This window comes from Culex quinquefasciatus, chromosome 3, assembly GCF_015732765.1.
Source record: "Culex quinquefasciatus strain JHB chromosome 3, VPISU_Cqui_1.0_pri_paternal, whole genome shotgun sequence".
NCBI lineage: Eukaryota > Metazoa > Arthropoda > Insecta > Diptera > Culicidae > Culex > Culex quinquefasciatus.
Window position 1 is genome coordinate 42,052,888 of NC_051863.1, and position 14,662 is coordinate 42,067,549.

The 14,662-nt window shown below is 38.7% G+C and overlaps 2 protein-coding genes across 2 annotated transcripts; one reads left to right on the forward strand and one right to left on the reverse strand.

Moving 5' to 3' along the window:
* Positions 1-2,838: 2,838 nt before the first annotated feature.
* On the reverse strand, positions 2,839-13,655 carry LOC6050680 (forkhead box protein A1-B). Its single transcript, XM_001867209.2, has 5 exons — positions 12,880-13,655; positions 4,410-4,860; positions 4,156-4,345; positions 3,539-4,096; positions 2,839-3,478 (listed from the first exon to the last, which is right to left on the reverse strand). Exons 1-5 carry the CDS (start codon positions 12,962-12,964, stop codon positions 3,248-3,250), a joined length of 1,515 nt encoding a protein of 504 aa, XP_001867244.2. The 5' UTR covers positions 12,965-13,655; the 3' UTR covers positions 2,839-3,247.
* On the forward strand, positions 6,535-9,600 carry LOC6050681 (glutamate receptor ionotropic, delta-2). Its single transcript, XM_038261876.1, has 5 exons — positions 6,535-7,402; positions 7,458-8,156; positions 8,211-8,397; positions 8,458-8,869; positions 8,930-9,600. The coding sequence occupies exons 1-5, from the start codon at positions 7,330-7,332 to the stop codon at positions 9,446-9,448; spliced, it is 1,890 nt and encodes a 629-aa protein (XP_038117804.1). The 5' UTR covers positions 6,535-7,329; the 3' UTR covers positions 9,449-9,600.
* Positions 13,656-14,662: the final 1,007 nt, after the last annotated feature.

A 14,662-nucleotide genomic window follows, 5' to 3' on the forward strand; every position in this document is an offset into this window, starting at 1 on the left:
CCGGATCTAAAAATAGATGAAATTTGTGTACAACCCCATCAAATCAGCAATTGTTGGTAATGAGTGAGGAAGGCTCCAACCACATAGGTGGATTAAGTTAGTTTTTATGTTGCTTTAGCTAACTTTTTTTGATTATTTTTTTTACGTGTTGTGAAACTTTCTTTGAAATCTAATTTTCAAAATATTTTCATCATTTCTATGGTGCTATTCAGGCGTTGATAGTATTTTTTTTAATATGTTAATTATTTTATCATTTTTTAAATTTTGTTTATGAGAGAGGTGCCTTTTCGGAACATTTTCTGGGGTAAATCGAAATATATCTTTGTTTCCTGTAGCAACTTTGTTACTTTTTATCGATTTTCTAGGACGTTTCTTCAGAAAAGTCAAGGAATCGATAGAAATATATTCAAAATTATCTTTTTTAATTTTTTATACTCAAAAAATCTGTTACAAATGTTTGACCCAAAAATGAAGTTTCTTATCTTATTTTTCAGATTTTCAGAAAATTCCGTCCAAAGATACAAAATTTCATACGTTTACATACCCATTCCAGCCCTCAAAATTGTATGGAGACTTGCATGAAAAAACAAATGATGCAAAATTGCTTCTTTTGACATAGGGAATGCAAAGAAAAGTCGATTGAAAACCAGTAGTTTCCGAGTTATGATCAGTTGAACACTTTCAGTTTATCCAGCTACAACCCAACCCCACCTCTAGGCGGGGTTCGATCTAATAATTCGCCAAAAATCTTTTTTTTTACCAATTTTCGACCTTTAAAAAGAATTGGAAAGGTGAACTCTTAAAATTTGATTTTTTTAGGGTTGAACGTGTGACTTGTTTTATTTGACTTTACCAATGTTTGAAAAAATGAAAATTTTTCTTGGCTGTGTTTTTCACTAATATTTTCTGTACTTTTTTTCTATTATTTCAGACTATACCTCTAAGCATTTTTTAACAATTTAAATGATAATGGTTTGTTCTAGAGTAAAAAAAATAAAAACATACAAAAAAATAATGAAAAATATGCTGTAAAAACTTGACAAATTAGGTGCTAGAATAGGCCAAATACTACCAAAAACAAATATCAACTAAACAAGATAAATGCAAATATAAAAACTATTAATGAAACAAAAACAACAAAAAACAAGAGACGTAAACTTTTTCGTAGAACAAAAGTTGCTCAAAATGACAAGGGAAAAATTTAAAAAAAATTGGGCAGCAAAGGGTTAACTCTTAGAAAAAATCAAGTTCATCGATTTGATTTCTTTGAGATTGTGTATCTCAGAAACAAATTGCTCGATTTGAAAGTTTCAGAGAGAAAATTGTACAAAATTTTCTTGAAAAGAAACCAAAATAAATTGAAAATGCAGTCCTAAAATTAGCTTTAACCTGAAAACGGTACATTTTGTTAACAAAATTGCTTCAACAATTTTTGTCCACTTTTACGTTTTTTTTTCTTAAAAAAAATCATATCTCCTAAACTAGATGAATAATATGACCGGCCCCAGAATTGTATGGACATTTGTATAGAAAAACGAATTATGCAATTGTGCTTCTTTTGACATATGGAATGCATGGTGCATGGCAAAGTTTCATCCAAATCAAAAAAATGAAAAGCTAAAAATCGTGAAAAAAATTTGCGAAATCGTAGAGAACTACTCTTAATATTAAAAAAAAAACTTATGAAAACTTGTTTTGAGCAATTACCGCTACACTTGTTCACTAAAACCCCGTTTTACGCTCCACAAGTGAACGGCCCATGCCTCTTCCGATTTACGCCAAAACTCTCATTTGCGCAAAAATCTCAAATTCGCTCAAACTCCGAATTAACGCCCCCCCTTCATGGTGCTATTCAACACGATTTGCAGCACCAATTCAAAAAGTGTAGTCTCTTGTTGCACCAATGTAAAATATATAAAAAACGAAGTTGACTTTATATCTGTCACCCGGGACTAGACCAACCACTGTCATCCTTTTAACTACAAGGACTTCGCCGCCCTGTTTGAGTAAGGCACAGAGCGACGGCGCCGGATACCCATATTTACACTTAGAATTTTAGAGCGTCCGCCGCGGGATTCGAACCAGCAAAATATATGTAAAATATACCAAAGTATTATTTATTGAGTTTAAAGATTGACTGTTAGCGCCCTTTCGCAATCTAAACAAGCACCCCATGCGCCCCTTTCGAGAAAACCCTCCCCTTTCGAAAATCCTGTGCACGGCCCTGATAGTAACCGATGCAGCTTTATTTTATTCTAATCTAAATATATTGTTATTGAACTTAAGAGGTTCTCATGCTTTTCGTATTCCCCTTCGCGCTTATTTATCAAGAACTTCATTCCTCCCTCATATAAATTAAAAAAATGCAGATGGAATGCTTATTACCAGATTTATGTTTTTATTATCGCAAGATAAAATCATAAAATGTTCATTTTCAGTTTTTATAACAATCCAAACAATGCAACTTTTTTTTTTTTAAATTTGTCTAAATATAGCAATAACTTTTTTAACGTTCCACAACTTTTCCATTTTATGAAACAATTATCCAATACTCAAAAAAATAAAGAACGCCCACAATAAAACGAATAAAAACTCATTGATGCTGAAAGAGTACGTCAACTGGGGTGAATCAGAACTACTGTCTGGTTTGAACACCTGCCTCATTTCGCCAAAAAAATATTTGGTGCGAAATGAAGAAAAGTTATTTAATTGAAGATAGGGTTTATTTTGGAAATTAATTCGTAGAACCTATAAAATCCTTCTACCAAGAGATATCGATAAATGGACCCCGGCCTAGCGATCCCGTTGAAAAGAATAAAAATAAAAATAAAACTCAGGTTCATGATCTGATGTCAATTTGTGCAGAAATTATGTATTTGTGCCTTTATTAATCACACTACGTATCATGCCTTATTCACTACAAAACATAGCAGTAACAGCTAAGACAAGATGTGATTTCCGTTTTTCAGACTTCTGCCACCACCCACAATGCGTGGGTGCGTTCTCGGCACGTTTTCACTCCACTTTCTTTTTCCTCCCACATCCTTAAGCTTCCTAAGTTTTACAATTAGAGACTAGAAATTACATTCCTTGGTTACGAATGTGTGTTTGTGTTAATGTTAATGGCTTGGACGGACTAAACACTGGTTGAGAAAGGCACCAACGAATGCACATTGGTTTCCAATTTTTACGGTTGAAAACGCATAAAAAATAAACTTCAAACGCAACATCTGTCGTGTTACGCGATTTACAAGAATCCATGCTCGTTCAGGAACTCGTCGCTAATCTCCTGCTCGTTGATGTTGATCAGATTGCCAAAGTCCTGCTCGTCAAAGGTGCCCATGTCGGGAAGGAAGTAGGGGATGGTTTCGACGATCACGTTCGGCCCGGTCTGGATTGATTGCTGGCCGCTGGTGCCGAAGAATGGCACGATGATGTCGTCGTTGGCGGGCTGCGGGATCTCGTTGTCGGAGAATATCTACGAGAAAAGAGATGGATTAGAGCTTATCAGACTTGGGAGGTGCTTCTCGCTACTCACTTCGTCAACGTTGAGACTGGTGAAAATGTTTGAGCCATTGTCGGCGTTGATGATCGAGTCAAAGTTGATGCTGCAGTTCTCCACCAGCGTGCTGGTCTTGATCAGTTGATCCTCGTTGATGGCAAAAACCGGAGATTCGTTAACAGCCGACGTATGATCTGCCACGGGAGAAGCACTTTCAGATTCAGAAGAATCCAATGCTTCAATGGTTATGTTTTGTATGATCTGATCATCAATTACGATCGGTTCGGCACTGGTGGCTGTATAGTGGATCACTTCTGCCTGACTGTTGTTGTTGTTATTTGTGTCGATCGCGCGCCCTTTTGGTTCATCAACCGTATCAAAAGTGCTGGCATCACTTCTGCGAGACCTGTTCCGACTGCGGATTGAAGAACCGGCCGAGTTGCCCTTGTTCCGGTGGCGAACCCGAACCCGCTTTCGTTCACTTTTGGACACATCCATCGACAGCTCCCAGTATCCACCCTTTCCCTTTTCGTCTTTGGCTCGTGAAACTTTGGTAAAGTAAAAGCTCAACGAAAGGTTGTGCCGAATTGAGTTCTGAAAAGAGATAGAGATGATGAATTACGTTGAACTAAAGGATTAACAAGCAAGCCTACATTCCAGTTCTTGTGCACTTTGTAGTAGGAAAACTTCTCCTGTATCCACTTGCAGATCTGCTTCAGCGTCATACGTCCTTGTTCCAGCATGGCCATCGCAATGATCTGGGCATAGTTGAAGGGTGGTTTCTCGCCAGAACTTGCGACCGATGTGTACTGATCCTTGCGCTTGTCGTACGTCTCACGACTCCTGAAAACCAAAAAAAAAAGTTGTTTTGCAATCCGTAATAAAGCAATCGATCCCAACGACTTACCTTCGCACTTGCGCAATGAACTTGTTGAACCGTGCCGTTGGCAAATCCGTCTGCGGAACATCCGAAGGTGTCAGGTTGGTGATGTTCTTCAGCTCGGTTAGCCAGGAAAGGTTCGTCAGTTCCGGTTCGGAATCGTCGTCCACTTCCATGTCATCCCCTTCGTAGTCCTGGTCCGGGATGCTCCCCACGCTGGTATTGGCCATGGACTCGTTGGCGACGCTGGCATTGCTGCTGCTGCTGGCACTGTTGGTGTCCTCGCCGTGGTGCGCCAGCAGCAGGTCGGATCCCGTTCCGGCGTCCGAACCCGGCGATGCCAACCCCGTTTCGGACGGCACTGTTTCGACGTTGATGGACACGGCGCCATTCAGATCGAGCACGCCCTCGGGCAGGGTGGTTGTGCTAGCCGCCGTGAACGGAATCGAGTTGTGGCCGTTCAGGACATAGTTGTAGGCTGGAGGGTTAAAGGGGGATCGTGTTTGCATTAGTTCTTGTAAATCGTTTTTGCGAAATCGAGAACTTCGACATCAATTGATTGTTTATTAATGTAACCCAAGTTAATTGATTTCATATGAACTTGTTTGTGTGTTTTCAAGTTAGCTATCGCCCAACAATTTCAGGTTTTATTTGAATGGATTTGCATTATTGTTATTTTAAATTGTCAGTTTCGTATATTTTTTAAAGGACGTAGGCAGGGTTGTTAAAATATCAAAGTATCAGCTCTCAGCAACTACAATTATCTCGCCTGAATATTCATGCCTCAAATACAACTGCTCTTCTCTCTTCATTGAAACTCTCAGCGCCGAACATAGCCGAACACGTTTTCGTGTTTACCCACTCGCGATTGACATTTTCCTTTTCTCTCTCATTCCCGCTTCCACGATCATGCTACCGCAACAGCGTTTAACCACAAAAGCCGCCACAAAACCAATTTCGCAAACGCAGTTTAACAGGACGTCATGCGTGGTCGGCTCCTAATTGCCATCTCGCGTTCTCTCATTGCAGTTTTCGGAGAGATTGAGAGACTCAGCGGTGAGAGCGCATAGTCTAGAAAAAGGGGAGGAGTGATAGAGAGAGAATGACATCGCTGGGAATCACGAGACACAAGAAGAGATCTCACAAGCTACAGTGACGGCCGCTATACTCTCGGATATTTTTGGTGCAGAGATAATCTATTGATAGCTTTTTTATCACTCATTTGCAACACTGGACGTAGGTTTTAAATGAATCCACAAATTTGTCCATTGACTCTCTAAATATAAGTTACATCGTCATGTTTAAATGTTTTTTGATAATTCGCATTTTTTTAATAATAATAAATTTCTGTCATTTGTGTCATAGAACTAACAAAGCTAAATTTGAAAACTGGTAAAATTCAATCATATAAACAAATCTAGACTTTTTTCGATTAGGTCCATTTTTTAAAACTAATCTTTATTTTTTTTAAAAATTATTTCTTTTTTTTGTCTTTGGGTAATTATCTACCAACTCTTCGATTTGCGTGAAACTGTATCCTAAATAGTGTTAGAAAAAGGAAACGCAAAAAGTAACCTTAAAAAAAAATTTTTTTTCGTAAAATCGCGATAACTCGTGATGGTTGTAAGCGTATTCCTTTTATTTATATATAAAAAATTATGTAACTATCTGCTATACAACCCTTCAAAGTTACAAAATATACAAAAAAATTAAATGAACATTTTAAAGGGGTCAAACCACCCCTCCGTCACGGTTCAAAAGGTAGTTCAAAAAACTGACCTCGGATCCATGATCAGGGACAAAAGTTATGGCCTATCTACAATCACTTAACTTAGAAAATTTCACTTAGCTTAGGAGTTAGAATCAATGGAAATGAATCTGATCTTCTACAATGAAAAGGAATAAAATTAGAAACTTGACGTATGGTTTGGAAAATTTCAAAATCTACGGTAAGTTGACGTTTCCATATCAAAGGTAAACAAACAACTGCATAGCAACGTATATCAGCCCAGCAAATTTTCTAAGTTGATTGTGGATGACGGCCGTAAGTTGTGTACATTTTCTAAGTTTTACTTTACTTAACTATGCTAAGCTAAGTGATTGTAGATAGGCCATTACCATTAAGGATAAAGTTTCACGCAAATCGAAAAGGGGTCGGGCAACTGCTGAGTGAGTTGGCGGAGAATGACCCCTATCAAAGTGAACGATTTATTAAGTAAAATTTTTGGGTAAATTCGAGACAAGCTAAAATTACCTAAAATGTGTGAACTATTTGAAAAATATTGAAATTTTAGTTTTCATTAAATAATACCATTTAAGTACCAAGCAAAATTCAAGTTAAGCTAACCTTTTTAAAATATTTTCTCAACATAGTTGAAATACTTTTCATTGATCAGTTGTTGAAAGGTAGTGCATATCTGAGCTCATAATTGTAGTTGTATACAAATAATGCTTAAACAAAGAAATAAATTAAATAAATTGATTAGTTTTTTTTAAATAGTAACATTGTTTCATTTTAGTCAACTTCAAAAGATTGACAATTAGTGTGAGGACAGAAAACAGAGCTTTCAAAAAGACGTTGTTCAGTTCACTTGAATTCTGAAATTGGAACAGCAGCCCTTTTCGTTTTTAGAGAAAATATTTGCACTAGCGAAAAAATTAAGGTAATGTGGTCAATGCTCGAACGTACTTAGAATGACATTTATATTGTTCAAAATTAAACATTTTAATTTTTGATATAAGCTTGATTGGTGCTGTTAAATTTGTGCCATATGTTTGAAATTGGATTAAAAAATCCCCAATACGAGCTTTTACCTTAGCCGATGTGAACCTTCTTCGAATTCGCAATCCAAATATTAGTTTTCTGGTTGGTCCGCCATGTTGCAACAGGTTTCAAGCTTGCTTATAAAAGGTAGGTTCACAAAGCCATAATTTCATAGGTTTCAAGATGGACTCCCGAGCAATAGCTTCCTCTGGTGATCTATTAGAAAGTGGGCTTCAAGCTTTGATTGCACACATTTGTAAGTGTTCCGCTGTACAAGATTTTGAAACGACTAATTAAAATTGTCTCCAAAGATTCAACGTACATGCTGGAGATTTACGCGACATGCCTGCTGTTGAGCAAGAATCGCACGGCCTTCATACGCCAGTTCGCACTGTTTCCCAACTATCCGTTGGCGACGATGTCGCCGGAAGGGCACAAACCGGAACAGTTGACCGAGTTCATCGATCTGGGCTGTCACGCGTTCGTTATGGACCAGGACGTGTTGGAAACGTTTCTGGATGTGTACATTCGTAGCCACGATTTGGCCATGTTTCGTAATCCGAACAAAACAATCATTGTGCTGCGGGATTCTGACTCTGCGATTGATCGGGCTGTCCTTTTTGATATGTTCCATCGCCATCCGGCGATGAGGGAGATTGTGAATATGTTGATTTTGCTACCGAAGGACGATAGAGTGGACTTGTGGACTCATAGATATGTTTCGACATCGGAGAGGGGACGAGAGATGATTCTTCTGGATAGCTACTTGTTATCTAATGGAACTTTTGTCTTTGGTAACCATTTGTTCCCCAACAAACTGCTAAATATGGAACGGAGAACGTTCCGGTTGGCAAGCTTCCGGCTTATTCCACATTTCATTGTAAAGCCAACCGATGATCCGTATCCGTTGGCTACCTTTCACAGACAAAACGTTACAATCGACGGAATGGGTGGTTTGCTGATGGCAGAATTTTGTATTAAGTTTAACTGCACATGGGATGTATCGATAGGTGAGTCCGGCGAACAGTTGGAACCTGAAGAGCATTAGCCCTGTATAATTTCAGATCAACTTGGTGAGTGGGGAACAATCTACGAGAATTGGACTGGAAACGGAATCGTTGGGACGTTGGCCGAACGTCGTGCGGACGTTGGAATAGGTTCGTTGCTGTCTTGGTGGACTAGCCATCAATATCTGGGTTTTACAGCGGTGCTGCGCAAGGTTGGGATTGGTTGCTTTGTTCCTCGACCTCAGTAAGTGATCTTGATGAAGGTTTTTGAACAGCGAGTATGATTTAAACCCATAATTTGCAGTTTGATCCCCACGTGGAAAACAGTCGCGCTGGTGTTTAGTCCTACTGTCTGGATTTGCAGCGTCCTGAGTGTGGTGTGTTGCATTGCAATGTACGATCTGATTTCCAGGTACGATCCATCTCCGGAGGCCGAGCATAGAAGTTTGGGCTGGAACGCGGTCAATGTTGTGGCCATGTTTCTGTTCAACGGTGCCAAGATTTTGTATGGTTCGTTGTCCGAGTGTGTCCTATCGATTGCCCTGATTGCGTTCACCATCAATTTTGGGAACATCTTCATCGGAAAGAATGCAAGCTTGCAAGCCTTTCCACTGTTCGATCCACCCATAGATACCATCGAAGATATGGCCAAAGCGGGCATGATCTGGTCCCACACCCATGAGGCGTGGGCACATTCGGTGCGGAAAACTTCTAATGTAAGTACTAATTATGCAGTTAATAATAGCACTTCTCAAAGCAAAATCCCAACGTTACAGCCCTATTTGATGCAGGTTGCCACTAACTATCGCATTCACCCAATTCCCGAGTTGAACGTGTTAGCAGACCAAGGCAAGGTCGGGTTTGCCGTTAGTAAGATGAACTACGGTCACTTCATGATCGGTGATTTCATAACAGCCAAAAACGTAATGCTCTATCGCATGATGACGGAGGATCTCTACTTCGATTGGGAGGTCTCCAAGGTCACCAAAACCTGGCCCCTCAAGGACCTGCTCTCGGATATGATACTGCGCTTCAACGACGGAGGTCTGCGCGAGTTTCAGGAGCCGGTTCAGGCCAAACGCCACATGGACTACGGGGTGCAGATCAAAATCTTTCACTCGCAGGACCGCGAGGAGGTGCCACCCCACGCGATGGGCTGCGAAGACTTGCTGGCGCCCTTCATTGTGCTGGGGGCGGGAGTTGTGGTGGCACTGGTGACATTCGTTGGCGAGATGACCTGGAGCTGGGTTGAGAGCAGGATGCCCAAGAACTTGAAGTGGGTCGTGTTCAAGTGAGATGTTACGTGAGCTTGGGTTTGAATTGTGGCTGAAGATGTGGCTTATGCTTTAAAGCTTAATGAAGAAAGCTTTGCTTCTTGCTTTTAGAATCTACGTTCAAATATATTTGTATGCTGATGAAATAGATGATTTCTCTCCTTGAGGGCCGCGGACATTTTTTTAAGTTTGAGATCTCCCCTTAACCCATGTGGACCAATGAACAATTATTTGGATATTTTTGACTAGTTTCGGATTTGATTTACACATTTGTAACAGGTCGTATCGAGGTGCTCCGATTTGGATGAAACTTTCAGCGTTTGTTTGTCTATACATGAGATGAACTCATGCCAAATATGAGCCCTCTTCGACAAAGAGATGTAGGGTAAAACGGGCATTGAAGTTTGAGGTCCAAAAAACATAAAAAATCTTAAAATTGCTCGCATTTCAGTAAAACTTCATTATTTCCAACTATCTTAGATGCATTCGACAGATCTTTTGAAGCACTTCAAAATGAGCCATAGACATCCAGGATTGGTTTAACTTTTTCTCATAGCTTTTGCAAATTACTGTTAAAAATGGATTTTTTTAAAACCTTAATATCTTTTTGCAACTGCCTCCAACACCCATACTTCCATAAGTCAAAAGTTGGGGAATTTCATGGACTATAAGCCTACGGTAATAACTTTTTGGCCAATCGTAGTTTTTGTCATAGTTTTTCGATTTTTCTATTACAAACTTTTTACAACGTTAGTTTTTGCCCTGTAGGCTCCCATAGCGGCACTTTTTGGTCTCAATTTTGTGATATTCGGAATCCTAGGAAAATTTCACGTTAGATATAATTATTGAAGTTGTAAATTTGTTTTAAAAATAATTAAATAAAACATTTTTGAAAAAAGAAATAGATTTTATTTACTCTGTGGTCAATACGTCAAATGCTGTATCAAGTAGGCGAAAACCTGTTTTACCCCTAATCCAACAAATTGTTAAAAAATATTTTTTGCAATTCCGACGTGAAACTACTTACTTTTCCTGTCATTCTTGAACGACGAAATAGCCTACTTTTCTGTACCAAAAATAACAGAATCGAATAGCAACACTTTTCAATAGTCCATGAAATTCCCTAACTTTTGACCTATGGAAGTATGGGTGCTGGAGGCTGTTGCAAAAAGATATTAAGGTTTTAAAAAAATCCATTTTTAACGATAATTTGCAAAAGCTATGAGAAAAAGTTGAACCAATCCTAAATGTCTATGGCTCATTTTGAAGTGCTTCAAAAGATCTGTCGAATGCATTTAAGAGAGTTGGAAATGATGAAGTTTTACTGAAATGCGAGCAATTTTAAGATTTTTTTTATGTTTTTTGGACCTCAAACTTCAATGCCCGTTTTACCCCACTTCCATTTGTCGTAGAGGGCTCATATTTGGCATGAGTTCATCTCATGTATAGACAAACAAACGCTGAAAGTTTCATCCAAATCGATACGACCTCTAAAACAAACCGAGCAATATTTACAAATACTGCCTCTTGAGCTTTTATGTGCTCTAAAACTGATGTCCCTATTCTTACTGTAGTCCCAGTTTTGCCCCTGTTTATGTTAATTTTATAAATTTTGATGTTTTAGCAGCAGTAGCGATTGGTTTGGGAACAATATTTCCATAATAAATTCATAAATGCTTAGATAAAACGGTGGCGCCGCGTGGTGGTAGCTGCCCTGTTTATTACACTGTGAAATTATCCATGGCTAATCCAAAGAACTAAAAGGTGGCAACAGAAATGTCCGTCCAAAGGGGTGCTGCAAAAACTTATTATTTTTTATCAAATTTTCGAGCAAATCAGCAACAATTTACAAGTTTGATTGTCAAACTACACTTAAAAATTTGTTTTGTCATTCATTTTTGCAAAACCGCATGTTTTTAACAAAAGTACCGTAAAACGGGGTGACTTTGATAGTCGGGGTGACTTTGATAGGTTCGCGATTTTTCCGCAAAATGAAGAGTATAATTAAAATACTTACGGAATTGTTTAGAATCATTCTGACTATGGTAGAGAAGTGTTCAAAGAACCTCAAAAAGAACTTTTCTTAAAATTTTGGAAACTTTAAAAAGTTAGTTAACTGTAGTTAAGAAAATGTTGATGAAAGTAATTATTTTAAACTTCTCAAAGTGTCATGGTTTTCTCAATGAACATGATTTTGAATCGGAAAACGGAATGCATTTTAGGATTTTTTGGACAATTTTCCACTAGGAGAAGGTTAAATAAGTTTGTAAATAATAAATAATATGTGTTTTTGAAACACAATTTAAAAAAATCTCCAAATTTATAGGCAATTTCAGTTGAACAAATTTCATGTAAAATGCGAAAACTTGTGATTAGTGCTTCGAATTCAGTATAATTTTATAAACAAAACTAGTTTTTACAAATTTCAGGCAAAATTCCGACTTTTTAACAATTTTACCTAAAATTTATATTTATTTTGTTAAAAAGCTTATAAACTTAAACATCTAAATACAAACATTTTTTTTTCTTAAAAACAATACCAGCAACTTCAGTGATGGTACATTTAACGTACACATAAAGTTTGAACATCTTAAATATGATTTTAACAACAAAAACTATGACTATCAAAGTCACCCCGGAATTTAAACTAAGAATTTTTAACGTAACTATTTTTCTAAACTCTATTGAAAAAACTTTTTTTTTCCAAAATAGTGCATGGACTTTGTGTGGCCTGCCCCAGTACATGTTTTAAAAATAATAATCTTGAGTAAAACCTTACCTGTTGAAAAATATTCAAAAAACAAATTGCAATCCTATCAAAGTCACCCCGGTTTACGGTACCAAAAATATTCGTTACACAAATTTTTACTGTGTAGGCACCAACCACCTAAATGTGGATTAAGTAACGTTTTCAACCTACAATTTATCAAATTATCTACTGTGAAGATTTTTCTTCGTTCTTCATCCAGTTTTATGACAATGCGAAGTAATTTGTTCTATTGATTGTTACAATATTGCAAGTCAAGCAGACATCAAGCAAAAAAGAAGTAATATGAATTCATCACCACCATTTTCAAATTGTACAATATTGATGGATTAATGGCAATGAATTAATGATGACAATATAGAAAAGTTATAGTTTTTCCATATTGTACTATAATAGTACCACTTATTGTTATCTGGCTTTCTTGACAATTTCACTCAACGGAATGACCTCATAAAACTGATGTGTAAAATGTTTTAGGTCATCCAAAATTAACAATACTATTGTTTATTCCAAAGTAATTTGGCAACCTCACTTTCTCTCACTCATCATCATTAAATAATTACTGTTTCCTTCCAAGAACCGAATCCTTTTTTTCCAATTATGCAAATCACGGTGCCCAAGCGCTATTACGCAGTGCGAAAGCTTTTCTCTTTGTCTCTCCGTCCGTGCCAGCAGCCAAACTTACTGTTCAGGTCGTTGTTGTAGAGGATGATTGTCCCGGGAAATTTGAGCAGATTGTTGAGCAGCCCATCATCCTCCAGTTGCGTCATCGTGGCCCAATGGGGAGGCCCCCCTGAGGCGGACGCTGAACCCGACTGGGGTCTTCTTGTGCTTTTTCCCCCTTGGATTTCTTCTTCTTTTTCGCTGGGTTTGGTGCAGTCTGCGATTTAGGTTACTGGACTGGGGTTTGAACTTTTCTGGACCATCGGACGGAGGTTTGGTTCACTGTTTCAAAGTTTTTAGGTTTGAGCTTTCATTTAATTATTGAGCCAAAAGGCTGATGTCACTTTAAAAACAATTTTTCTTGTGAAGGTGGCTGATCAATTATTCAGACACAGAAAGACACAACATGGTTCCATGTTCTAGTTTTTTCACTCTTCCGGAAGTGGAGCGTAACATTTTGAACTTTTTCCGTTACAAACAGCTCATAAGTTGGTGTGTATCCCGAAATTTGATGAAAAATCAACACTTTTAGCTAGATTTAATCCTTTTGAAAACTGCACGTCCAGTTGACCAACGTCGTCCTGGTGTCCACCATCTTTTGTTCTGCGTCGTTGGGGACTTTTGGAGAGAAGAACGCTGACCGAGGACGCCTGTGCTCACGAGCTGGACACCTCAGCTCTCCAACTGGACAACTGGCTGTTCTCTCGCACGGTTCTCCGCGAGACACTACCGAGAGTTACTACAATAGAGAGCGCAAAAAGGTCCTCGTTGACCAATCCTGTACGTACAGGACTTGCGGCGTGAGTAAGCCCGGACAACTGGAACAAAGTGGACGGCCAGGTAAGTGAGCAAACGGCGGCGTAGAAAGGGATACTGTCAACAGCGAGCGGCGTTCAGGCCGAGAGGAGCTCGCCAGCAAGGACCCTTGCACGTGAGAAGGGTAGAACAAGTGAAGCGTGCAGTAAGGAAGTGACGCCGCGGCTGTGCCTATACGCAAGTATATAAGCCGCGAGGTCGCGAGGTGGACGGGCTGACGTCAGGCATGTGTTTGCCCAGGGAGGAATTTTCTATGCCGTTGGTAGCTTTTATGTATTCTAACCCTCAAGTGTCCAAGCGATTTAAGTTGGACTCCAAGTTGTTTCTACATTACTTGTGTAAGGTTGATTTGCATTCTGACTTAAAGTATGGTTGAAATACCTTATTTTGATTATTTATCCAAAACTTAAATAAAACTTCCTTCACCATTTAGCTCTACAAAAGATCAACATCCAGAAAGTGAGACCCCAGTCCCTCCTACACCCGTGATGAACATCGATTGGCCACGTACGAGCGGGCTCATCACAGGTGCATTCGAGCGAATCGATGTGTTTCTCTGGCTGGATTGTTCTGTGAGTAGCAGACGGAATACGTCCGTAAGCTGTGTGGGGATAGGACGTCCGAATTTGTACATAAGGCAATTTAATGACGATTTATACTTTTTTTTCTCCACCAGAACGGTGCGATGTGTAATACAAGCAACGAAAGGTTGCGACACGGTTTTTCCTACCTTTCTTCTGTGTGTTGCATAAATACATGCAACATATGCTTGAGTTTTGATGAACTTTAAAGTTTTCGAGTTTTTTAAGCAACCATATGGTTGGCGATGTCTCAGGGAAGGAAACGAAGATTCTCAAGAATTTGAATTTTAAATGTCTTTGGAAACATAAGGTGGCAATTTGCGTTTAGCATCCGTTAGTTGGAAAGGAATATGAAATTTTATTCAGTTTTGTGCATTTTTTTTAGAGATTTGCGATTTTTTCATGGAT